Source organism: Chiloscyllium punctatum, chromosome 1 (genome assembly GCF_047496795.1).
Source record: "Chiloscyllium punctatum isolate Juve2018m chromosome 1, sChiPun1.3, whole genome shotgun sequence".
Classification (NCBI taxonomy): Eukaryota; Metazoa; Chordata; class Chondrichthyes; order Orectolobiformes; family Hemiscylliidae; genus Chiloscyllium; species Chiloscyllium punctatum.
The window spans coordinates 44,172,720-44,198,564 of record NC_092739.1 but is presented as its reverse complement, the minus strand read 5'-3'; the positions used below and the strand labels follow the sequence as shown (position 1 = coordinate 44,198,564).

General features: G+C 41.1%; 1 protein-coding gene across 4 annotated transcripts in view; it reads right to left on the bottom strand.

Moving 5' to 3' along the window:
* Positions 1-25,845, bottom strand: part of lin54 (lin-54 DREAM MuvB core complex component) — an 86,907-nt gene that overhangs the window by 37,408 nt on the left and 23,654 nt on the right. For 3 of the 4 annotated variants that reach the window (XM_072552396.1, XM_072552128.1, XM_072552215.1), the window contains exons 3-7: positions 24,594-25,306; positions 10,604-10,697; positions 10,361-10,506; positions 3,853-4,069; positions 713-783 (exon numbers count right to left, since the gene is read on the bottom strand). In XM_072552396.1, coding sequence (XP_072408497.1) covers positions 713-783; positions 3,853-4,069; positions 10,361-10,506; positions 10,604-10,697; positions 24,594-25,271 — 1,206 coding nt within the window. In that variant the 5' untranslated portion in view covers positions 25,272-25,306. The remainder of the gene's footprint in view (positions 1-712; positions 784-3,852; positions 4,070-10,360; positions 10,507-10,603; positions 10,698-24,593; positions 25,307-25,845) is intronic. The other variant, XM_072552305.1, reaches the window with a different exon arrangement.

The window sequence follows — 25,845 nt, the reverse complement described above, 5'->3', positions numbered from 1 at the left end:
ATAATAAAGGAGCAGACACATGCAAAATTTATTTAACACAATGAAATGATTGACGAGTAGAAGAGGCTACACAAAATAGATGGTATTACCTTAAAGAGAGCAAGAACAGAAGTGGGTGTCTGTACATAAATCTTTGAATGTAGCAGATAAGTTGGGAAGGGTGTTAAAATTGGATCTTTGGCTTTATAAAGAAAAGGCACACACTATAAAATCAAGCAAGTTATGATTAATTTTGACAAATCACTGGCTAGGATCTCCTGGAGTTCAGTAAGAAATTCTGGACACTTCACATTAGAACAGATGTCAAGATCTTGGATATGGCACATTTACTAGAATGATCAAATATAACAAGTTTACATTATGCAGAATGACGACAGAAACTATAGCTGTTTTCTTCAGAGCAGAGAAGGCCATGGTAATCAGAAACTGGCACAGGAGTTGGCCATACAGCCCCTTGAGACTGCTTCAATATTAAGGGAAAACTTTATGGAGATGTTCAAGATTGTAACAGTTTTAGTAGTTTCATTTTAATACTTATGATGTTGTAATGTGTTAGAAATATTGGACAAACAAAAGAGGCACATTATACAAACATCTGAGCATTAAGCTAGTGAACACTTAATGGAATGGCAGTTTATCAATGACATGGGCTGGGTGACAGCATTATAAACTGTGAAGACAAGTACATAATAACTTGTGACTTATTACTCACATTTTTAATGCCTTGTGCTGGTGCAATTGGGACAGACATACGAACTTGTGGATTCAGCACAACTGTCTTTGCTGTTTGCGAGAAATAAAAATTGATTACAGACAGAATGGGTTTAACTTTTAAGTACTATTTTACACAAAGTAAAGTTGGGAAATTATGTTTATTAGAGTATAATTCATAATAACTGATTATAATCAGTATGGAAGTAACTTTTATAGCTTTGAAAAAAATTCTTTGAAAACTGCAAGGGGTTTGACCACTCAAGATTAGAAACACTTTTTTTTAAAGCAAGATTGCTTTGCATGTACATTTGCCGCTGAGCTGGAAGGTTCATATCCAGACATTTTGTCACCCTATTAGGTAACATCTTCAGTAGGCCTCCAGGCGAAGCACTGCTGCTTTCTATTTATAGGTTTGGATTTCTTTGAGTTGGTGATATCATTTCCTGTTCTTTTTCTCATGGGATGGTAGATGGGGTCTAACTCGATGTGTTTGTTGATAGAGCTCCGGTTGGAATGCCATGCTTCTGGGAATTCTCGTGCATGTCTCGGTTTGGCTTGTCCTAGGACGGCTGTGTTGTCCCAGTCGAAGTGGTGTCCTTCCTTATCTGTAAGTAAGGATACTAGTGAGCGAGGGTCATGTTGTTTTACTGCTAGCTGATGTTTACGTATCCTGGTGGCTAGTTTGCTGCCTGTTTGTCCAATGTAGTCCTTGCACAGTATTTTGTAAATTACATTAGTTTTGCTTGTTGTCTGTATAGGATCTTTCGAGTTCATTAGCTACTGTTTTAGTGGGTTTGTGGGCCACCATGATGCCAAGGGGTCTGGGTAGCCTGGCAGTCATTTCCGAGATGTTTTTGATGTAGGGGAGAGTGGCTAGGGCTTCTAGAAAAAGAACAGGAAATGACATCACCAACTCAAAAGAAACCCACACACATAAATAGAAAGCAGGAATCAGCAGCAGTGCTTCGCCTGGAGGCCCACTGAAGTAGGGTGACAAAACATCTGGAAATGAACCTTCCAACTTACCGAGCAAACCTACATCCTGAACCTCAACCTGAGCTACAAATCTTCTCAAAACTGGCTAAGATTGCTTTGCTTCACTATCTGCCTAAAAAGTAATGAGATTTAATACCTTGTTCAATGCAGTTCAAAAGAACTATCAATTTATAATTATTTTGCATAGTTAGATTTACAAAGTGCAGATGAGACAATCCAGTTGAGAATATGTATGGGGCATAAGCAAGCAAAGAAAGAGTTAAGTTCTGTTTTTTGTGAAACAGGAGGTTCAGCTGAGCATGTCTCAGATCTTAAGAACTTACAGTGAACAATGGGGTGCTGGAGGCAAGGGTAATGGGTTAACATGGTAGAAAAGCATTCACCATGTAGAGCCATTTAACAAGATGAGGAAGCATTCAGTATGGGAGATCAGTTTAACAAGATGAAAAGTATTCATTACGTAAAGTCATTGCATAACAGCAGGTGGCTTAATCTTTACTATTAACACTTGCTGACTGTAATGGTCACCCAATTAATATGTATACTGCCTTATTTGGACGCTCTTCCCTGTAAAATGACTACATAGTTCATTAAGAAACTACTGTTCCAGAGAAGACTGAGAACTCATGTCCCTGTGCACATGGGTGATTGTTCTCTCTCCCTCCAGGCCCCGGAACAAAGATGGAGGAGGTAAAACTACATTTGAGCGTTTTGTTTCGACTAGGGGTTGGGTGGGGGGTGGGGGAAAACAGGATGACACAGTCAGTTGTCCGTGTCCCAATTTTCTTACAAACCTTCATTACTGTACTCAGTGCTTTTTCCATTAAACTCAGACCTTGCCTTCTACTTCTCTTGTTATTTTATTTCATATGTACTCAACTTCAGCATCTGCCCAATTCCATTTCAGTCTCTGGCTTGCTGCCCAAGGCTCTAGTCCATCCCCAACTTTACCACCATGAAAACAGCAGGATCACAATGTTAGGGAATCTCCAGAGCCCCTATTTCCACTTTCAAATGAAAATCCCATCCCAGAAGTTTTCATATTTCTGAAATATATTTTCTAAAGGTAAACATGAGAAACAAATGCACGAAGCATATTTTCTTCAAATTGGGTGCTCGTCATGTAGTGGAAGGGTCCCTACTTGAGCCAGCAGCCTCAGATGCAGGTGTATTTTACTATTTCTGAACAGTGTGATTAAAAATATGCATCTTCTTCAAGCTTTCTACTCAAAGGCAGACCTTTAACAATTATTTGCCAAATCACAATAAAATGCCTTTTTTTTAAACTGCAAGTAAGGTAAGGAGATACATCCCAAATTAGATATTGAGAGTCACTAAGAAGATAGCATAGTGAAAGTGACGTTTGGTATGTTTGTCTTTCTTGGTCAGAGTTCAGTATAGGAGGTGGGAGATCATGTTGCGGATACACAGGACATTGGTTAGGCCACTTTTGGAATATCATGTGAATTCTTGTCTCCCTCCAAGAGGAAAGACGTTCTGAACTTTTTCAAGTTTCACAAAAGATTTACAAGGATGTTGCCAGTGTCGGAAGATTTGAGCTATCGGGAGTGGCTGAATACGCTGGGGCCATTTTCCCTGGAGTATCGGAGGATGACCTTATAAAATTGTGAGGTGCATGGATAAGATAAATACACAAGGTCTTTTTTCTGAGGTAGGGGGTGGGGAGTCCAGAACGAGTGGGCATAGGTTTAGGGTGAAAGATATAATAGAGACCTAAGGGACAACATTTTCACACAGAGGGTGGTGCATGTATGGAGTGAGCTGCCAGAAGAAGTGGTGGAGGTTGGTATAATTACAGCACTTAAATCCATCTGGATGGGTATATGAATAGGAAGGGATTAGCAGGATATGGACTAAGTGCTGACAAATGGGACTAGATTAGGTTAGGATATCTGGTTGGCATCGACAAGTTGGATCAAAAGTATGTTTCCGTGCTGTACATCTCCATAATGATCACTTGTCCTTGTAAACCTAACCTTTATGCTTTATCTCAAAGTTTTGACAGTATCTATTGTTCGCAAGTCTAAATCCATAAAATTTACATTTCTAAAATGTTTTTCGACTAATCAATAAACTTTGATTCAGACAGAATTCCAAAAATAAAATTTTCTTGAAGCAAACCTTGTGATAAAGGTTGTGTGTTGGCACTGGAGCTCGAGCTGACTGTCTGAGGGGTGCCACTGGCTGTCGTTGCAGTAACTAGTCGTACATAATGAAACTTGCTCCCTGGTACTTGTATCTGCTGAACGTTGGGTGGTGTTGCCAGAGGAATGATGGTTTTGAACTGGGGAGCATTCACTGTTCCCATTGTTAGTGCTTGGGCAGCTGGCTTCACTGTCTGCTCAGAAGTCAATACACAGTGTTCAGTAAAAACATAACGTGGCATACTTTAGTAACCAGAATTCTCAAACTGACAAAACAATTGCATCAAGAGAAAACCTTTAAATCAGATTACATACATCAGGGCATTGAAAAACAAAATTGGATACCCCATGCTGTTATAATAAGAAAAAAGCCATACAAATCAAATGAACTCAAGGGTGAAGGTGATAGGTCGGAAAGGAGGGTGGGAAGGAAGATGGACAGCAGGACAGTTCAGTAGGGCTGTGCCAAGTCAGAAGGTTGGATCTAGGATACAGTGGGGGAGGAAAAGTAGGGAAACCTGTGAAATCCACATTGTTCCCATGTTGTTGGATGGTCCCAAGGCGGAAGAGGAGGCGTTCCTCCTCCAGGTTTCAGGTGGCTAGAGTTGGGTGGTGGAGGCGGCCCAGGATCTGCATGTCTTTGGTGGAATGGGAGGGGGAGTTAAAGTGTTCACCCACAGGGCGGTGGAGTTGTTTAGTGCAGTTGTCCCAGAGATGTTCTCGGAAACATTCCACAAGTTAGCGTTCTGTCTCCTTAAGGAGGAGACCACATCGAGAGCAACAGATACAGAAGATGACATGTATGAAAGAGCAGGTAAATCTGTCGGATGTGGAAGGGTCTTTTGGGGCCTTGGCCAGAGGTGGGGAATGTGGGAGCAGGTCTTGCACTTCTTGCTGGGAGTGGAGGGTGGGTTGGGGTGTGTGGACCTAATAAGGGAGTTGTGGAGGGAATGATCTCTCCACAGCGCAAATAGGGGTGGGTAGGGAAATATATCACACATGGTGGGGTCAGTTTGTCGGTGGTAAAAATGGCAGAGGATGATGTGATGTATCCAGAGGTTGGTTGGGTGGAAGGTGAGGACCAGGGCGGTTCTGTCCTTGTTGCGATTGGAGGGGTAGGGCTCAAGGACAGAGGTGCGTGAAGTGGAGGAGATGCACTGGAGGGCATCATTGACCACGTGGGAGGGGAAACTGTGGTCTTTGAAGGAGGCCATCGGGGATGTTCCATGGTGAAACTAGTCCTCCTGGAAACAGATGCAATAGAGGTGGAAAAATTGGGATTAAGGGATAGTGTTTTTACAGGAGGCAGGGTGGGAGAAAGTGTAGTCCAGGTAGCTGTGGGAATTGATGGGTTTGAAGTATATGTCCGTGTAAAGTTGGTCACCAGAAATGGAGATGGAGAGGCTGAGGAAGGGGAGGGAGGTGTCCAGGATGGTTCAGATCAACTTCAGGTCAAGGTGAAAGATGTTTGTGAAGTTGATGAATTGTTCAATCTCCTCATTGGAATACAAGGTGGCACGGATACAGTTATCAACGTAGTGGACGAACAGGTGAGAATGGTGCCGGTGTAGCTGCAGAAGATAGACTGTTCCAGGTACCCGAAGAGGCAAGCATAGTTGGGGCCCATGTGGGTGCCTATGGCTTCCACTTTGGTCTGGAGGAAGTGAGAGGATTCAAAGAAGAAATTGTTGAGGGTGAGGACCAGTTCAGCCAATTGCATCGAATCCAGCACACCTTCACCTACTTATCGCAGTCTCAGCTACCTTCCCCCAGCCCCACCTCCCTCCCATTTATCTTTCAGCCCCCTTGGGTCACCCCCTTATTCCTGGTGAAGAGCTTATGACTCGCCTGCTCCTTAGATGCTGTCTGACTGGCTGTGCTTTTCCAGCACCACACTCTTCGACTCCGATCTCTAGCATCTGCAGTCCAAACTTTTTCCCTCTGTCAGTTAGCAGTGGAGGTTTCTTTCTCTCTCTCTCCCCCCCCCCCCTTACTGACCAAGTAGTTGCTGCCTTTTGTCTGTCTTCCTCCTTTTAAAAGGGCCAATGTTTTGATCCCCCCACCCAAAGTTCCAAACAATGCAACAGCATGTAAAACTCTAATTGTTGTTCCTAGAATTTGAGGAAATTGCCTCCAACACCTAAAATACCTCAAAAAAAAAAGTAGCAGCTCTTACAGCCACAATTTTTTCCTGTCCTCAATCTTGGATTACACAGAATCTTTTGAATCAAAAAGATTATTTTAATTGCTTTCCCCATTTTTCTACTGTAGAATCACAGTTGGTAAACACTGAATGTTCTCTTTCATCTTCCCTTGGCAGCATGCATTGTGTTGGAACTAAAATGACAAAGCACATTCAGATCGCGTATTTCTGAGATTAAATGTAGAGTATAGAAGTCCCTCCCTGAAACAACAATATGCTTCTGCCTGAGCAAAACAAGTGCAACCTAGTGAATCAACATGACACCTCTATCTCACAATTTAAGTTGTAATTAAATTGTGTGCATTGTGTAGCCTGAATCCCTTTAAAACCTAGATCTCTTGAGGACCATCACCTTGATGCGGTGGTGATGCTTATACTTTCTGATCTCTGAACGATGCTATCAGAAATTCCTCATCCTTAGCATGGCCACCACCTATGGCACCAAGATTGGGGAGGAGTCAGACAATCAGGAGACATCCAAATTCTCAACGGTAGAGGAGAATACGGACAACTATGCATTCCATCACTTGCAAAGGCAGCTGTAGCAGCAAGATAGACAGCTTGACAGCTCATTAAAATCTGATTACTTAACCAGCAAAACTTGTGCAGTAGTGATGACAGCACAGGGTCCCATGTAAATCAAGTCATATGCAGAGTTCTACCATTTGTCAAGAATCTGACTACAGACGATAGAATCATGAAGGTCATTGTGTACCGGCATTAGAACAGGGGTGACTTTGGGCAGTAATTCAATTCGAGAACATAGTGTCGAATAAAGTTAGTTGCACTAGATTTTGGCTTCTCAACTATTGCATTTGAGCACTATCACTGTCACCAGTAATGGTTTGATGAAAACACTACTGAAATGTGACCACCTGGAACAAAAACTCTTACTGCCTGGCAGAACAACATCTGGGCACAAGTCAAGGAGGTAAACAGTTCAATAGCTCAAGGCTTCTACTTGAAGAAAAATCCAAAACTTAAAAAGGATTTCTGGCGAGAAGAGAGAGCCCAAGAAAAGCAAGAAAATGCTGATCAACATGTGAACATTTTTTGAAGCCACCAGGGCCATCTATAGACCTAGGCCAAATGAACAAAATCACTCAGAAGACATTACCATATATCACTACTAAAAAGAACGTTTGAACAACTCAACTGTGAATTCACAGCTGCACTGGACATTCTTTAAGCTGCTCACAATACCCTATAGCAGAATTTATGACAGATTTATTACAAATAATCAAACAGGTGGAAAACAAACTTGGCTCCATGGATGTTCCAGCTGGGATCTTCAAAAACTCAAACTACTGCTCACATGTAGACTTCAAGCATTCATCCTACTGATGGTAAGGAACAAAAGAACTAGCTCTTAATTTCAGCAATGTGACAACTGTAACAATCTTCAAGAATTGAGATACATTACACAGAAATACCTGAGGTATTTCCCCATAGCTCATAGCTGCAAAAATCTTGACAAGTATCCTCCTGAATCACCTACTTCTTTGACTAAGGTTTTCCAGAGACAGAGAATTTGGAACTTAGAGGAACCAGCAACATATTTTTTGCTCTCAGAAAAAAATCCAAGAAATATGTTAAGACTAAGAACACCGCAAAACATTTCACTTAGTAAATTGGGAAGCTCCGAGGATTACACTTCAAAAGATTTGGATAGCCAAGAAACTTTGTCACAATCCTGGAATTGCTTAATGATGATATGACAGCAACTGCTCAAGTGAAAAACCTCAAACAGACACCTTTAAAATTCTGACCCAGGTCAGGCAAAACTATATGATAGCCCTCAAACATTTTACAATCTACCCATAATGGATATTCACCATAAAGACAACCGTCCTCTCGTGAGTGTTGAAAATCGCCTTGATGGAAAACTAACATCCATGGCAAAGCAAAACTCCTATCTCATTACAAATCCTGGTCAGCCAAATATTCCACTTTCCACATACAGAGGAACTCGATGATCTGAATGATACTGGCAAGGAGTATTTTGTTGGATAATCGAGTGTCTGAATAAACTGAATGCCAGATAACACAGCTTAGCCAAGCATCGGTACTTTGTGATCTTGCCGGATAATCCGAAATTCGAATAATTGAGGTTCCTCTGTATGTACAAGGACAAACTTTGGAATACGTTCAGCACTTTACATAACTGGACGGCCACCTTTCTTAAAAGGCCAGCAATGACTAGGAGATCCAACACCAGAACAGCAGTGCCAGCTTAAAACTACAGCAGTGAGTATTTGACAATTAGGATCCTTTTGTCCAATAGAAGTCCAAGTACTAAACAGTAGTCTTCACCAGACTCATGTACTGTGCAGAGACCTGGACTTTAAATTTCTCGTGTCACACATTCAATCAGTTAAGTCTCTGCCACATTTTCCACATTTAATGGAAGAACTGCTGAAGAAACAATAGCATCATTCTTGAAGGCAAGTCCACAAGAATGAAGACAAGACACCTGCAAAATCAACTTTTATGAATTGACGTCTCTGGATGTCTGAAAAACATTTCTGCTGCGAGGTCTAACTATCTCATTGCTTAAATGGCCAATGTTCAGGGGACAGACAGAAGAAAATGCTTCAAAGATCTCCTTGAAGGCTGACTGCATTACTATCAATGACTGGGTGGAGCTTACCAATTGTATAAAATGGCAGCAACCTATTCATTAAACTGCATCAGATTTTGAGCCACAATTTCTTCACAATGAGACAGAGATGCAGCAGAGGACAAAGAAAAAGAAACCAAATCCTACACCCTGGATCTCACCAACTTGAAGGACTTCCTGCTAGTCTTTGGGCACATTGGGCAGGTCAAGTTTCCCCACTCAGAGTTGATCCTCTTCTCAAACTAATGGTCAGCCAATGACAAATAACTCGGTTAAAACTACTCTTAAAAACAGATTCCATAAGATCATAAGAGCAGATTTAGGCCATTCTGCCCATCAAGTCTGTTCTGTCATTGAATCACAGTTGATGTTTCTCAACACTGTTCTCCTGCATTCTTCCCATAACTTCAATCCCCTTACTAATCAAGATCCTATCGGTCTTAAATACACTCCAGAAGGCTTGGCCTCCACAGATTGACCATACCCTGGCTGCAGAAATTCCACCACATTTCAGTTCTATAGGGTCATTCCTTTACTTAGAGACTGTGCCCTCAGGCCTTAGTTTCTCTAACTAGTGGAAAGATCTTCTCCACGTCCATTCTCTCCAGGCCTCTCAGTATTCTCTAAGTTTCAATCAGATCTTCCTCAAACTCCACTGAGTACAGACTCTGAATCCTCAGTCACTCCTCATAGGACAAGCCCTTCATCTTTGAGATCATTCTTGAGAAGCTCCTCTGGACCCCTCCAACACCAGCACATCCTTCCTTAGAGGTGGGGTCTAAAACAGCTCACAATATTCCAAGTGCTGTCTGACCAAAGCCTTACACAACCTCATTTGTACATCTCTGCTCTCATGAATTGCCCTCTTGAATGCATTTGCCTCGCCTTTCTGCCAACTGAACCTGCATGTTAACTTGAACAGAATCCTTAACTAGGACTTCCAAACCCCTCTGTATTTCAGATTCGCAAAGGCTTTTCCATTGATTTAGAAAATAGTTTTGCCTCTATTCTTCCTACCAAAGTGCATAATCTCTCACTTTCCAACACTGTTTCATCTGCCATTTAAACACTCTCCGAGCCTGTCCAAGTCCTTTACAAACCTCCTGCTTCCTCAACATTACTTGTCCCTCCACCCATCTGCAAACTTAGCATCAATGCCCTCAGTTCCTTCATCCAGACCATTAACTATATTATGGAGCAGTTGTGGTCCCAGCACTGATCCCTGTGGAACTTCAATCACTAGGTGCCATCCTGAAAAGAACCCCTTTATCCCCACTCTCTGCCTTCTGCCAGTCAGCCAATCTTCTACCATGCCAGGATCTTGCCCCTAACACTATGGGTTCTTCTCTTATTTAGCAGCCTCCTTGTCAAACTAGAAGGCAAAGCCCAAAATCAGGCCTCAAAAAGGAGAGAAACACTGCCATTGACTGCTATTCAGTACCCAATGCTATTTTACTTTTATCTATTTTCAGAGGAGGAATGAAATGGGAACATTAATAAAACTCAGACTTGGTCTTTTTGCTTTAAATTCACAAAATTTGTATTAAAATAAAACTGATCAATTCCAAACTACAAATTTTAAACAATAAATATTTCTTCTCCAGGCACCTCCTAGCACTGTGCTGTCCAGGTGTACGAGACACAGAGTGAGAGAAAATAAACCTTATTTGGAGATTTCAGTGGAGAGATAGCAATCTTGTTGGCTGTCTGTTGTGCTGCAGAGTTGAAATTGGACCCAATAGCACTGCCTTCAGACATAGTGATAGTGTTTGGGGCAGTTCCAAGCGTGTTTTGAGGAAGAACTCTACCTGCAAATTAACAACAAAACCACAAGTAAACATGTTTGAATAAAATTCATACAAGAGGAAAAATCTGAAAATCTCAAAAGAACATTGGGAGAATAACCTGTTACAATGTTCTTGTTGTGGACGGGTTTGGCAATAATGAATTTTGTGATCATTGGTCCTGCAGCAGAAGTGGAAGTGCATTTCTTGGCAATCTGCAAAATACATAAGCTTCTGTAAGTAAAAAAAAAATTTAAATCTAAAGCTTTACTTTCAGGCTTCCCACCCTTAGTAGGAGAATGTACGATAAGAGAGGATCGATAAAGCTATGTGTGAAAGGGACAATGCTTGGATGGAAACAAGCTTGGCGGACCAGCCCAAATGCAGCATCAAAGCTTTTCCTGAAAAAGAGGGAGGAGATAGAGAGATATGGGGAGAAAAGAAGAGAAAGAAACAGTGAGAGATCATAACCGCCAACTTGTATGTGCTTAAGATGACATTTAAAAGTGAGGAGTTGTAGACTTTAAGCAAAACTCAGAACCCAATTGCATTCTTTAGCTCCATTATGCGTCACATTTCATGCCACCGGACACTTTGACTCCACTTTATGTTGTAGAATGCAAAGAGATGAACGTGTAACTGTTGCAATTTAAAATACATTAAGATTCACTGGAATATTTCAGTTTTTTTACATTCATTAATGCCATTTTTCTCCTGTTTGACTCATGATTCTATGTATCATTTTTTTGTTCTTTTGGAGATCCCATGAATAGAAGCAAGCAGAAATCTTACCAGTAAAGCTAACAAGCGAGTATAAATAAATTTAGCAGTAGATTTGTGAAAATAGCTGAAGCACAAAAGGGGAGAATTATTTCTGCAGTAAATTGGCAAAACGGAGGAAGAGAAGGATGGCAAGATGAGAGATGCATTGAAGATTCTCACTGCATATTAACCCCTTCAACAACAAGAAAGCACAGTGGTTTAGTTTTGATCATTTTGCTAACTTAGAAGCTCCATGGTTATAATTGCAGAAATTTTCCAGTCAAATAAATTTCCCATACACTGACAAAATGGGTAATGAAGAGTGATTCTGAAATTACAATATGATTGCTGTATATATACTGAAACCTTCATTGATAATATTCTTACAAAATTTGAGACAAGATGTTGCAGAAGATATTACCTACTGCATTTTAATAGTCGCCAATCATGAATCAATCTCTCAGCCCAAAATCCACGGGAGTTACCTTTTTATTGAATTGTGCTTACCGTTATTTCTGTGACTAATGCTTGCTTGTGACAGAAGAAAAAAAATTGGAAAATGTTGTGGCTTCATGCTAATATATCAATTAACTTTGGGGGGAAATTATGTCTCATTGAATCTCAGAATTGATACAAAGCAAACAGAGGCAATTAAGCCAATTATGTCAGCATTGCATCCCTTCCCAACCAAACGAGCATCTCATTTAGTGTCATTCTCCTGCCTTCTCCCTGTAAGTCTGCACAATGTTCCTTTTCAAATAACCATTAAGTCTGCTGTTGAATGCCTCAACTAAACCCATCTCCAATTCACTCTAAGGCAGGATTCCAGACCATATCCACTGGGTGAAAGAAAACATTTTGTCTCATATCACCACCTGCCAATTTCCTTCCCAACTGCATGATCCTCACTTGGAACTATATTGTCACTCCATTGGTGTTGCTGAGTTAAAATCCTGGAACTGTCTTCATAACAGGATGCTACCAAAAGCAGTTCAAGAATGTGGTCATCACCACACCCTGAACAGCAAGGATCAATGATAAATGGTGTTGCTAGTGATGTCCTATGAATAGGAATATGTGCAGCCGGTTTCAATACCATCAGCTTTTTACGGTTCTGCTTCACTGATGTACTCCACAAAAAAAAAGCATGGCAGTTAACTAAGTGAATTTCAATCTCAAGTGGCTCTTCAGGAGAGGAAGTAACTCCATGACCTGTGAATCCAGACTACAAATATTGTAAAGTACGAAAGTTAAACAAAATCCAGCATCAGATATAGAGTTTTCTCATTTAAGTATTTGACTTCAGTATCACTAAGCAATATCACAGCTCAGACTGGAGAGAAGAGCATCATTGGTGATAACAATCAGCTCAAATGCTGATCATTCAAATCTTTTTTGTGTTACTGTTTGACAATACTGAGCTCATTGATTAGTTTAAAAAATGAAGGGTGTGTCTTATCCACAGCTTGTAAATGACACAGTCAATGAGTGAATAAAATTGTTAACTTCAACATATGTGGCTCTGAACATTACCAATGCTGATAAATCACAAAATATTTAGTAGGAGAAATTAAACAATATATCATTGGAAAGAAAAATAGGAAATGGTGGAAAAACTCAGCAGGTCTAGCAGCATCTGTGGAGAGAGAAACAGTTAACAGAGTCTGGTATGACTTCTTCAGTCTTAAATCTTTGACTACATGACATTTTGAATGCAACATTTGTACCATCAATTTAATAAAACCATAATATATTTTCTTGCTTGCTTTTTTGTTTTCCTTCCAACCTAAAAGCTAACTCATGAAAATAAAATCTGGTCTCTTATTTAAGACTTTGTTCACAACTACAGAAGAATCTTTTTATAAATTATTCATCCAAGAATTATAATTAACCTATTTATACAACAGACTACATAATGTTGAATCTTACAAGTCTAGGAGTGGAGTTCAAATCTAACTCACACTGATGACTGGATCCTGCAGAAATCCAATTTGACAGATTCAATTCAATCCAAGTGAGTTTAAGGTGACAGCACAAATTGTCCATGAAAAGCAACTGTTTGAAAACCAAACAAGGGATGAAAGAACATTCATAAACTAGATGAGATTGCAATGTGTCAGGAGCGAAGTATATACCATAGCAAGAGGAACATCACGAATCTTACCGTCCACCAAGTTCTACTCTCCCATTAGATTAGATTACTTAGTGTGGATACAGGCCCTTTGGCCCAACAAGTCCACACCGACCCTCCGAAGAACAACCCACCCAAACCCATTCCCCTAAATTTACCCCTTCACCGAACACTACGGGCAATTTAGCATGGCCAATTCATCTTTTTTTGGACTGTGGGAGGAAACCAGAGAACCCGGAGGAAACCCATGCAGACACGGGGAGAATGTGCAAACTCCACACAGACACTGACGTGGGAATTGAACGCGGGTCTCTGGCGCTATGAGGCAGCAGTACTAACCACTGTGCCACCGTGCCACCCATATGCGCTCTCTCTCCAGAGGCAGGGGATAAAAGACTGGATATGAACCGAGCAGAGAATAAAGCTTTTCCTGATTTAAATCTGTTGATTGATTGATAATGCTCCAAACTTAAAATTCTTATTTAAGTTAATTTAATTTTAATACGACTCACTGCCTTATTCCTCCCCATCTCTTGCCCTTCATCTTTCCCACCCTACCCAACCTCCTTGAAACACAATCACCTCGAAATGGCCTTTTGAGCATTTATTCCCTTTCCCCACTGTTGACCACAAAATAAATATGAAGATACAATTTCCGAGGAATTGGCCATTCGGCCCTTCAAACCTCTTTCTTCATTCAATAAGATTATGGTTGACCTATTTGTATTTGGAATTCCATATTCCCATCTGCTCCTGATAACCTTTGATTCCCTTGCCTAACAAAATGCATTTATCTGTGTCAATGACATTTAATCATCCTGCCTCTATTGACTTCGGGGCAGAGTTCCACAGTTGCACAAGCCTCAGTAAAAGGCTTACCTCATCTTTGCCCGAAAAGGATGAAGTCCAATTTTAAAATGTGCCCTCTAGCTCTGGACTCATCACAAAAAAAGAATCAGTACCCCTCACTTCCCAAATTCCAAAGAAGAATAAGCCCAGTCCATCCAAACTTTCCATACAAGACAATCTATGAATTGCAGGTATCGATCTACCAAGCCTCCTTGGAACCTGCTACAAAACATTTACATTCTTCCTTAAATAAGGAGACCACCAAAACCTTTTTGAGACTTCCGTTTACTTATCCTGTTATCTTTACCACATCCAGTCTTGACTGGTGCATTATTACGTTTATTTTTCTTACCCCTTCCTGCCTTGCTAATTTGTGATGCAGAGCAATGGGTTTCAATTCCTGCAACACCTGAGGTTACCATGAAGGACTCCTTTTCAATCTCTCTCCTCACTTGAAGCATGGTGATCCTCAGATTAAACCATCACCAGTCACCCTTCCCTCTTTTTCTAATGAGAGACTAGTTCTACAATATGTAGGACTATGGTGACCTCACCTTACTTTTAACCTTATATCTCACATTATTAATTTGCTCTCCTGCCTTGACCCTCTTCTTGAATTTTCTACATTTACCCAAGCTTAATCCCTTAACCACACAGTTTTCTTTAAAGCCCTCTCTATATTCATCGTCATTTGGTTTGCTAGATCCCAGGCACGAGCATAGTTCAGATGCAGACTGCCCCAATAGTAACAGCCCCCAGCTTTTCCTTGTATGGATGCCAGTGTCCCACGAACCACAACTGACTTCTCCTGCACCACTCTTGGAATCACATTCATTTCACTCATCTTATCTGCCCTCTGCCAATTGGCACACAGCCAATATAATAACGCAGAGGTTATTACACTAGAGGTTCTCTTCAATTTGATGCCTAGTTTCTCATTCTGTCCATGCAGAACCTCCTTCCTTGTCTTGCCTATATCATCGATACTTATCTGGACTGCAAAAAACTGGATCCTCCTCATCCCTTCCAAGCAGATATCCTGAACTCTGGCACTATTTCAGTAACATTGCCCTTCAGGACTAATGCTCTTTACTGCAGAGGACAGTGTCTATCTACTCCCAGTGCTATCATCAGTGCCACTGCATTATTTTTTGCTCCCTGCACCTGAGTGCTTCCTAGATCACAGCTCCATGGTCAGTTAGTTTAGTTGTCACTCTGAAAGATTCATAAATATTCTCAACAGTCCTGTAGACCACTGCTAATAGTGATATCTTTCCTCCATTATTCTTCATCTCCGTCCAAACCAATTCTACATCTGGATTACTTGAACAAAGGTCATTCCTCACTATTTACACCAATGTCATCTTGAATACTACTGTAACCTGTTCACCTTTAATTAACTGTATAAATATATCTTCAACTGTCTTGGTCACACACTAAATTTCCTTTTCTCAATCTATATGCCTTTCCATTCCTCTCTTCCTTTAAAGCCACCTGCAATCAAACTTTTGATTCCTCTGTTGAAAAGCTTCTTTACAATCATCCTTGCGATATTATTGACACTATATTTACATCTCTCTTCATTACTCAGAATTAGTTTACTACTGTGCAAATCATACTAAAATCGCTGATTTTATATTACCAATATACAGCATTTGAAGTCTACAACAGCTTCACATTTAACAGCATTCAACATTTGGATGGAAGCCAATGTGAGCCAAAATAGCCAGTACAGTTTGACAAAGTGCTGCAGCAAGAATTTGCTTAATACACTTGGAGGCCACCCTTTAATTAGAGGCCCCAAGCTCTGGAGTTCACCTCTGCCCCACCTCAAAGTTCTTTGCCTCACTCCCTTCTTTGAAGCTATTAAATCTACTTTCTTGACCAAGTGTTTGGTCAGCTATCCTAGTATCATTACGTGACTTTGTGACAAACTTTGTTTAGTAACACTTATGAAACATCTAAATGAAGCTTTTCAGAAGTTGAAAGTGCTGTGTTTGCCAATAGTTTATCTCAATTTATGATCCTGTTGTCATGCACCCAGTGTACCTATCACACACACATCCACAGTAAAATAGAGCTGGATTTCTCCTGTAAGTAAAAGATCTTATTCTGAGATTCAAGACCTTTTGTTTTATTTTGTAGCACAGACCATCCAAACTTCTGAAACCTGGATGTCTTGTAATTATTCAGCATTACTGTAGAATACGCTGCCAACACTAGATGGCACTTTAGCAAATTTAACCTAAGAGTCACAGAGTCAGATGTAGAGCACGGAAACAGACCCTTTAAACCAACCTGTCCAAGCTGACCAGATATCCTAATCCAACCTAGACCCAATTGCCAGCACTTGGCCCATTGCCCTCTAAACCCTTCCTATTCATATACACATCCAGATGCCTTTTAAATGCCTCCACCACTTCCTCTGGCAGCTCATCCCATACATGCACCACACTCTGCATAAAAAAGTTGCCCGGTAGGTCCCTTCTAAGTCTTTCCCCTCTCACTCGAAATCTGTGCCCTGCGGTTCTGGAGTCCCCCACCCTGGGAAAAGACCTAGTCTATTTATCCTATTCATACCTATGATTTTATAAACCTTTGTTGGTCACCCATCAGTCTTCGACGCTCCACAGAAAACAGCTCCAGCCTATTCAGTCTCTCCCTGTAGCTCAAATCCTCCAACCCTTGCAACATCCTTGAAAGGGTTCAGAAAAGACTTAGAAGTTTCACAACATCCTTCCAATAAGACAAGAGGGAGTCAGAATTGCACCCAATATGCCAAAAGTATCCAAACTGATATCCTGTGCAGATGCACCATGACCTCCTAACTCCTGTACTCAGTGCTCTGACCAATAAAGGATAACATACCAAACACAACCTTCACTATCTTATCTACCTGCAACTCTCACTCAAGGAACTATGAACATGCGCTCCAAGGTCTCTTTGTTCCCGAGGCAACATTCCTGAGGATGGTACCATTAAGTCTGTAAGTCAGGCTCTAATTTGCTTTCCAAAACGCAGCACTTCGCATTTATCTAAACTCCATCTGCCACTCCTCAGCCCATTGGCCCATCTGATCAAGATCCCCATTGTAATCCGAGGGAACCTTCTTCTCTGTCCACTACACCTCCAATTTTGGGGTAATGTGCAAACTTACTAACTATACCTCCTATGTTCACATCCAAATCATTCATATAAATTGAGAAAAGTAGCGGACCCAACAACGATCCTTGTGGCACTCCACTGGTCACAGGCCTGCACCACCACCCTCTGTCTTCTACCTTTGAGCCAGTTCTGTATCCTAATGGCTAGCTCTCCCTGTATTCCATAAGACCCCACCTTGCTCACCAGTCTCCCATGAGGAACCTTGTCAAATGCCTTACTGAAGTCCATATAGATCACATCTACCACTCTGCCCTCATCAATCCTCTTTGTCACTTCTTCAAAAGACTCAATCAAGTTCGTAAGATGTGATTTCCCATGCACAAAGCCATGTGGATAATTCCTAATCAGTCCTTGCCTTTCCAAATACAGGTAAATCCTGTCCCTCAGGATTCCCTCCAACAACTTGCCCACCACCGATGTCAGGCCAGGGTATAGTTCCTTGACTTTTCCCTACCACGCTTCTTAAATAATGGCACCACATTAGTAGACCTCCAATCTTACGGCACCTCACTTGTGACTACTGATGATATAAATATCTCAGCAAGGGGCCCAGCAATCACTTCCCAGCTTCTAGAGTTCTAGGGTACACCTGATCAGGTCCTGGGGATTTATCCGTCTTTATGCATTTCAAAACATCCAGCACCATCTTCCTCTGTAATATGGACATTTTTCAAGATGTCACTATCTATTGCCCTGTATTCTACGTCTTCCATGTCCTTCTCCATAGTAAACACCGATGCAAAATACTTGTTTAGTATCTTCCCCCATCTCTTACAGTTCCACACATAGACTGCCATGCTGATCTTTGAGGGGCCCTATTCTCTCCCTAGTTACCCTTTTTTGTCCTCAATTTACAAAATCCCTTTGGATTCTCCTTAACCCTATTGGCCAAAGCTATCTCATATCACCTTTTTGCCCTCCTGATTTCCCATTTAAGTAAACTCCTACTGTCTTTATACTCTAAGAAGTCTTCGATCTCTGCTGTATATACCTGACGTATGCTTCCTTCTTTTTCTTAACCAAACGCTCAATTTCTCTAGTCATCCAGCTTTTGAGACATCTACCAGCCTTTCCTTTCACCCAGACAGAAATATACTATCTCTACACTCTCCTTGTCTCATTTTTTAAGGTTTCCCATTTTCCAGCTGTCCCTCTACCTGCGAACATCTGCCCCCAATCAGCTTTTGAAAGTTCTTGCCTAATACCGTCAAAATTAGCCTTCCTCCAATGTAGAACTTCAACTTTTAGATCCAGTCTATCCTTTTCCATCACGATTTTAAAACTAATAGAATTATGGTCACTGACCCCAAAGTGCTTCCTCTCAGTCATCTGCCCTGCCTTATTTCCCAAGAGTAGGTCAAGTTTTGCACTTTTTCCATTAGATACATGCACATACTGAATCAGAAAATGGTCTTGTACACACTTAATAAATTCCTCTCCATCTAAACCCTTAACATTATGGTAGTCCCAGACTATGTTTGGAAAGTTAAAACCCCTTACCAAAGCCACCCTATTATTCTTACAGTTAACGGAAATCTCCGGATAGATTTGTTTTCTCAATTTCCTGCTGATTCTTATGGGTGTATAATACAATCCCAATAAGGTGATCAACCCTTTCTAGTGAAGAGATTTGAGAGATATTGAAAATTACAGACTAGAGAGAAATACCAAGAAATTGGAAACAGGCTAATAGAACATAGAAAAGTACAGCACAGAACAGGCCCTTCGGCCCACGGTTATGCCGAGGATTATTCTTAATCTAAAATAAAATAACCACACCTAATCTACGCACCCCTCAATTCACTGCTGTCCCTAATGACTCTGCTCCCACCACCACCACTGGGAACGCATTCCATGCATTCACAACTCTCTGCATAAAGAACCTACCTCTGACATCTCCCCCATACCTTCCTCCTAATATCCTCGTGCCAGTCAATCCTGCCCTGGGGAAAATTCTCTGGCTAATGACTATCTGTTGCTCTCATTACCTTATAAACCACGAACAGGTCACCCCTCTTCCTCCTCCTCCTCCTCCTCTCCAGCGAGAAAAATCCGAGCTTAATCAACCTCTCTTCGTAAGACAAGCCCTCCAGTCCAGGCAGCACCCTCTCCAAAGCCTCCGTATCTTTCCTATAATAAGGCAAATAGAGATGGACCCAATGTTCCAAGTGTGGTCTCACCAGGGTCTTCGAGAGCTGCAGCAAAACCTTAAACTCGATCCCCCTGTTAATGAAAACCAAAACACACTTTCTTAACAACCCTATCCACTTGGGTAGCAACTTTGAGGAAGCTATGCATTTGAACACCAAGATCCCACTCTTCCTCCACACTGCCAAGAATTCTATCTTTAATCCTATATTCAGCATTCAAGTTTGACCTTCCAAAATGCATCACTTCACATTTATCCAGGTTGAACTCCATCTGCCATTTCTCAGCCTAGCTTTGCATCCTGTCTATGTCGCACTGCGGCCTGCAATAAATACCCTTGATACTATCGACGGCACCTCCAACCTTTGTGTCATCAGCAAATTTACTAACACACCCCTCAACATCCTCATCCAAGTCACTTATAAAAACTACAAAGAGCAGAGGCCCCAGAACAGAACCCTGAGGGACACCACTCACCACTGACCTCCAGGCAGAATACTTTCCATCTGTAACCATCTCGGCCTCCTGTCAGCTAACCAATTCTGAATCCAGATAGCCAAATCTCCCTGTATCCCATATCTCCTGACTTTATAAATTAGCCTACCATGGGGAACCTTGCTGAAATCCACATACACCATATCCACTGCTCGACCTGTCTTGTCACCTCCTCAAAGAACTCAATAAGATTGGTGAGGCATGACCTGCCCCTCACAAAACCATGCTGGCTGCCTTTAATCATGCTATGCCTTTCCAAATGGTCATAAATTCTATCCCTCAGAATTCTTTCCAAAACCTTGCTGACCACAGATATAAGACTGACTGGTCTGTAATTGCCAGGGTTTTCCCTATTCCTCTTCTTGAAAAGAGGAATAACATTTGCCTCCCTCCAATCCTCTGGTACAACTCTCGTGGAGAGTGAGGAAGCAAAGATCTTCACCAGCAGCTTCACAACCTCCTTTCTCGCTTCCCGGAGCAACCTAGGATAAATCTGGTCTGGCCCTGGGGATTTATTAATCTTAAATGTTTACCAAAATTTCCAGCACATCAACTTCATCAATCTTGATCTGTTCAAGCCTGTTTCCCAGCTCTTCCTGGGGTATTCATTTTCAAAACACATGACAAAATAAGCACAGCTATCTACAGAGCTAGTAGACTTGTTACAATTTCATGCAAGTTAAAAGAACTAATCATGAGTAAACTTGAGAAACCTGAGAAAAATAAGTTAACAACAGTTTACACAGATTGCCACATGGAAGACTTGCTGAAGCGAGAATTTGTTTTTGGAAAGACTAACAACCCAAGTCACTTACGGCAGACCTCATGAAGTTGCGCACATGGACTTCCAAATTTTGTGAATGGTGATGTAGTCAGGGACATGTTTTCAAAACAAAAAGTCCAAGAGTTTTAGAAGACTCAATCTAACTTCAACATGTATGCTACTTTGCGTCAGCTAAACAGGAAAGCCAATAAGTGAATGAACTGCACTGTAAAAACTACAGAGTACATTAGAGGAAACAAACAGGTAACTTGCATCTCTATTCACTATAGAGGGCACAAGTAACATCCCAGAAGTAACTATAAATCACGTCGTGGAAGGGATGGTAGAACTCAAGAAAATGAATACCAATTCTCAGGTAAATTGTTCAAAGTTGCAGGCTGACAAGTGCCTCATTGACATCATCCGAAGGTCTTTGGAAAGTAGCTACTGAGATAGTTAATACGTTGGTTTTAATTGTGCAAAAGTTCCCTCTATTCTGGAAAGCCCTGTCAGGTTGGAAGATAGCAAATCTAATCTCTTTGTTTAAAAAGGGAGGAAAAAGAAAGCAGGAAGCTTAACATCTGCCATGAGGAAAATGTTAGAAGCTATTATTTCAGTAGTTATGTAAGGAAATCTGGATAAGTTCACGATAATCAGAGCAAAGTTAGCATGAATTTGTCAAAGGGAAATCCTTTTTATATAACTTATTGGAGTTCTTCAAAATATGATATGGAGAAAATGGAATCAGTGGATGTATGGCCCTAAGATTTCTAGACCGTTTTGATACATTGAAGAAAGAAGTGGTTCCTGGTGTAGAGGATTGTACACTACCTTGTGTAGAACATTGGCTGACTAACTAGAACGAGGTAGTGGACATGTGTAGGTATTTATCAGGTTTGCAAGTTGTAATGAATGGTGGGTGAAAGGATAAGTGCTGGGACCTCAACAGTTGACAAGTTAGAAAGAAATAACTTGTATGAAGGGACAGAATAAATAACTGCCCAATTTGTTGATGACAGAATGATGCTAAGAAAATAAGCTCTGAAAAAGACACAAGGTTACCAAAAGATACAAGGTTAGTTGAGTGGGCAAAGATCTAGTAATTGGAGTATAATGTAGAAAAGTGTGAAATTGACAATTTTGAAGGAAGAACAGAAAAGAACAAGATTATCTAAATGGTGAGAGGATATAGAGCAGTGAGATGGGGAAGGATTATGGACGGCATGGTGGCTCAGTGGTTAGCATTGCTGCCTTACAGTGCCAGGAACTCAGGTTCGATTCTAGCCCTGGGCGACTGTCTGTGTGGAGCTTGCACATTCTCCCAGTGCTCTGGTTTCCTCCCACAGTCCAAAGATGTGCAGGACAGGTGAATTGGCCACATTGAATTGTCCAGTGTTAGGTGCATTAGTCAGAGGGAAATGGGTCTGGGTGGATTACTCTTCGGAGGGTCGCTGTGGACTTGTTTGGCCGAAAGGCCTGTTTGTACACTGTAGAGAATCTAATCTAATCTGGGTGGTCCAGTGCGTGAATTACCAAAATCTGGTATCTAAGTAATGAGGAAATTAATCGTTTATTGCAAACAAAAGGATACAGAAGTAGGAATTTCTGCTTTAGTTATTGAGGCCTCTGCTGAAACCACATATGGAATAATGTTATAGTACTGGTCATCTTATTTAAGGAACAATGCAAATTAATTGAAGGTAGTTCAAAGAAGGTTTCCCAGACTAATACATAGAATGGGTTGGCATGCCTTATGATTAAAAGGTTGGACAGTTCAATTGTGTATCCGCTAGACCTTAGGAGACAGAAACATGCATGATTCTGAGGGGACTTGACAGGTTAGATGAGAGAGGACCTTTCCTCTTATGGGGGAATCCAGAATTAGGGATCACTATTTAAAAATAAAGTGTTATGTATTTAAAACAGTTTAGGTGAATTTTTTTTCTCTCAGAGGGTCATGAGTCCTTAGAGTATTACTCCTTAAAGGCAGAAGCGTGATCTGGATCTTATTAAAGGCAGAAGTGTACAGATTCTCGGTTAGGAAGGGGGTGAAGGGTGATAACCTCAAGTGGGCTTAAAGGTTGCAATCAGATCAACCATAATCTTATTAAATAGCAGAGTAGGCCAAGTTAATTGAAAAAAAATTTCTCTTTCACAGGCAAATAGCCTACTCCTGCGCCATGTTCATATGTAAATCAAATTGTACAGCACTTTAGTCAGACCACACGGAATACCACGTTCTAGTCTGGTGGCAACAAGAGATACTTAAATGTGAAGCATTATGGAAAAGAACCATGAGGTGAATACCTCATTGGTAATTGGAGGAAATAGTGGAGAACTCTAGGGCTTTTAAAGCTAAAAATGTGTCTTGCAGCCATGATCTGGTACAGTTATATAAAAATAGTACAGAAGCAGTTAATACCAAATACTACTTTAAATAGTGGCACTTGAAGAAATGGATACCAATTACCTTTAGGACTGGTAATAGCAGAGCTTTCTTTAGGCAATGAATTACCACATGGAATTTACTTACGTTTCAAGTAGGGGATACAAAGGACGTGAGAATTACAAACAAAGAGCAGAAATTAAATTTAAAGTATTGCATCACTATTTCTCATGGTGGCTTAGTGGTAAGCACTGCTGCCTCACAGTGCCAGGGACCCGGGTTCGATCCCAGCCTCGGCTAACTGTCTGTGCGGGTATCCTCCGGGTGCTCCGGTTTCCTCCCACAATTCAAAGATGCACAGATTAGGTGAATGGGCCATGCTAAATTGCCCAGCATTCAGGGATGTGTAGATTAGGTTGGGGTAAATATGGAGGAATATGGTTGGGGAATGGGTCAGGGTGAGTTACTCTTCGGAGGGTCGGTGTGGACTTGTTGGGCCGAAGGGCCTGTTTCTACACTGTAGTGATTCTATGATTCTAATTCAGGATGCACATAGTACTTTGAAAACAATTGTGTACTTTTTCCACATGTAGTCATTGTTGTAATTTAAGAAGTACAAGCAGCTCGTGCAGAGCTAGCTCCCATGAGCAAAGAGATAGTGCCCAGATAACCTAACTTTGCGATCTTGATTGAGTCTTGATTCTACACTGTCCTGCTCTTGTTTGAATTGTGGGTCCTTTTACATCAACCAGAGAGCACATACAGGGCTTTAGTTTAACAGTTCATCCAGAAGATGCTACCTCCGATAATACTGCATTCCCTCAAGTCCTGCAGTGGAGTATAAGGCTAGATTTTTGTGTTTACGTTTCTGGAGAGCAACTTGACTTCATAACCGTGATAGGAATGCTACAAACCAAACCGCTGCCGACAAAATTGATGAAATCGACTTTGAATTAACAAAATTGAACTAGAAGCCCTTCATCGTCAGTTTTTAAAAAAATATTTCTTTCATTTTTCACCAGTGAATAAAAAAATCCACGGAAGTAATGAACCTAGCATTGACAGCAATAGTGGAAGTCCTTTTTGAAAATACAAAGAGCAAATCACAAAGCCATACAGACAGAGGCAAGACAGCGGGAAAAAGAAATCAAGGGTGATAAACAAAAACAGTGAACAGCTTGGAAGAAAGGACAAAGTTCAGTTGTCGCTTATTTGTGATCCACAACCCACTTGATAAATGCTGTCTCTCTGACCAGACTGAAGTTTATAGCTCATGGTATGACAATGTCACATACGGCTTTTCCCTAAGCCTGTCATTAAGTTTCTGTCAGTCATTCATTAACTTCACCAGATATGCCATCTCTAACATTTCAGTAGTCACTGAGTCTTATTAGAAGCACTTTATCATTTACCTGATTTTGTGCAGGCTGAACTGATGTATTTAGAGAAGGATTCCCAGAAACCAACATATTTGATACTCCAGTTAGTGTCTTTCCCGCAACTCTTCCACCAAGAGTAACTACCTTTATTTGTTTCTGCCCCTGTGGGTCCATTGTTGGTAATTGAGATGAGACTTGAAGGTGAGTTCCTTGACTTGGCGGCAACGAAAGTACGATGGACTGTCGGGACTTTCCAAGAGTAGTCACTACCAGTTGCTGCCCTACTGGTTCTGACTTTATAGCTTGGCTGGAGATGCTGTAATCAGAGTGTTCAGATACTGGGTTAAGAACAATCTGATTTGCTGCTAAAGATATGGGTGTTCCAGCAGTTGTGCTTGGGAGGCTGATGTTACCAGTAGCCTTTGACGTACCGTCAACAGTATTAATTTCCATCTTTATACTTGGGTCACTTAAAACAAATGGTGTAGTACTATTTGTCAACACAGTGACCTGGTCTGCAATGCTCGACAGAATCTCAGAGTTCTTGCCTTCATTTGGATCTATTATTTCCTCGAGCTCAGTTTCCATGGGAACTGGATCACCATGCTCTGAGGTTATTGTGATAGCCTCAATACTATCATCTTCGATGATGGCAGTGTCCATTATCTCCTCAGGTAGCAGGCTATTCACCTCAGCTGACACCACTTCCATCTTAATAATGCAGATACTCGGCAAGCACTGGGTAACTGAAACAAAAATGAGAGAAAAGCAAAATTAAAATTTGCTATTGCAGCAGTTAAAATAACGCTAGATCAAGTCTCAAAAACAAATTGGCAAAAAGGAAATTACTCTTCCATTCATGTTGGTTGACAGCTTAATGAGTAATCTACTTCTATTAATATTGATATTAAGAGAAATAATCAAAGCTTAGTCAAAGCCAAAGTTTTTGAAGATGGCTTTATAGAGGCCAAGAGGTTTATAGAGGGAAATCTAGAGCTTAGGGCCTACACAGTTGAAGACACTCACGATTTGGACAACCACAAGATTTGGAGGAATGCAGAGTTTGCATAGGGTTAAGGGACTACAGGAGTTTACAGACCTAAAGTTTTATGGGCGGCATGGTGGCACAGCGGTTAGCACTGCTGCCTCATAGCGCCAGATACCCGGGTTCAATTCCCGCCTCAGGCAACTCTCTGTGTGGAGTTTGCACATTCTCCCAGTGTCTGCGTGGGCTTCCTCCGGGTGCTCCAGTTTCCTCCCACAATCCAAAAAAAATGTGCAGGTT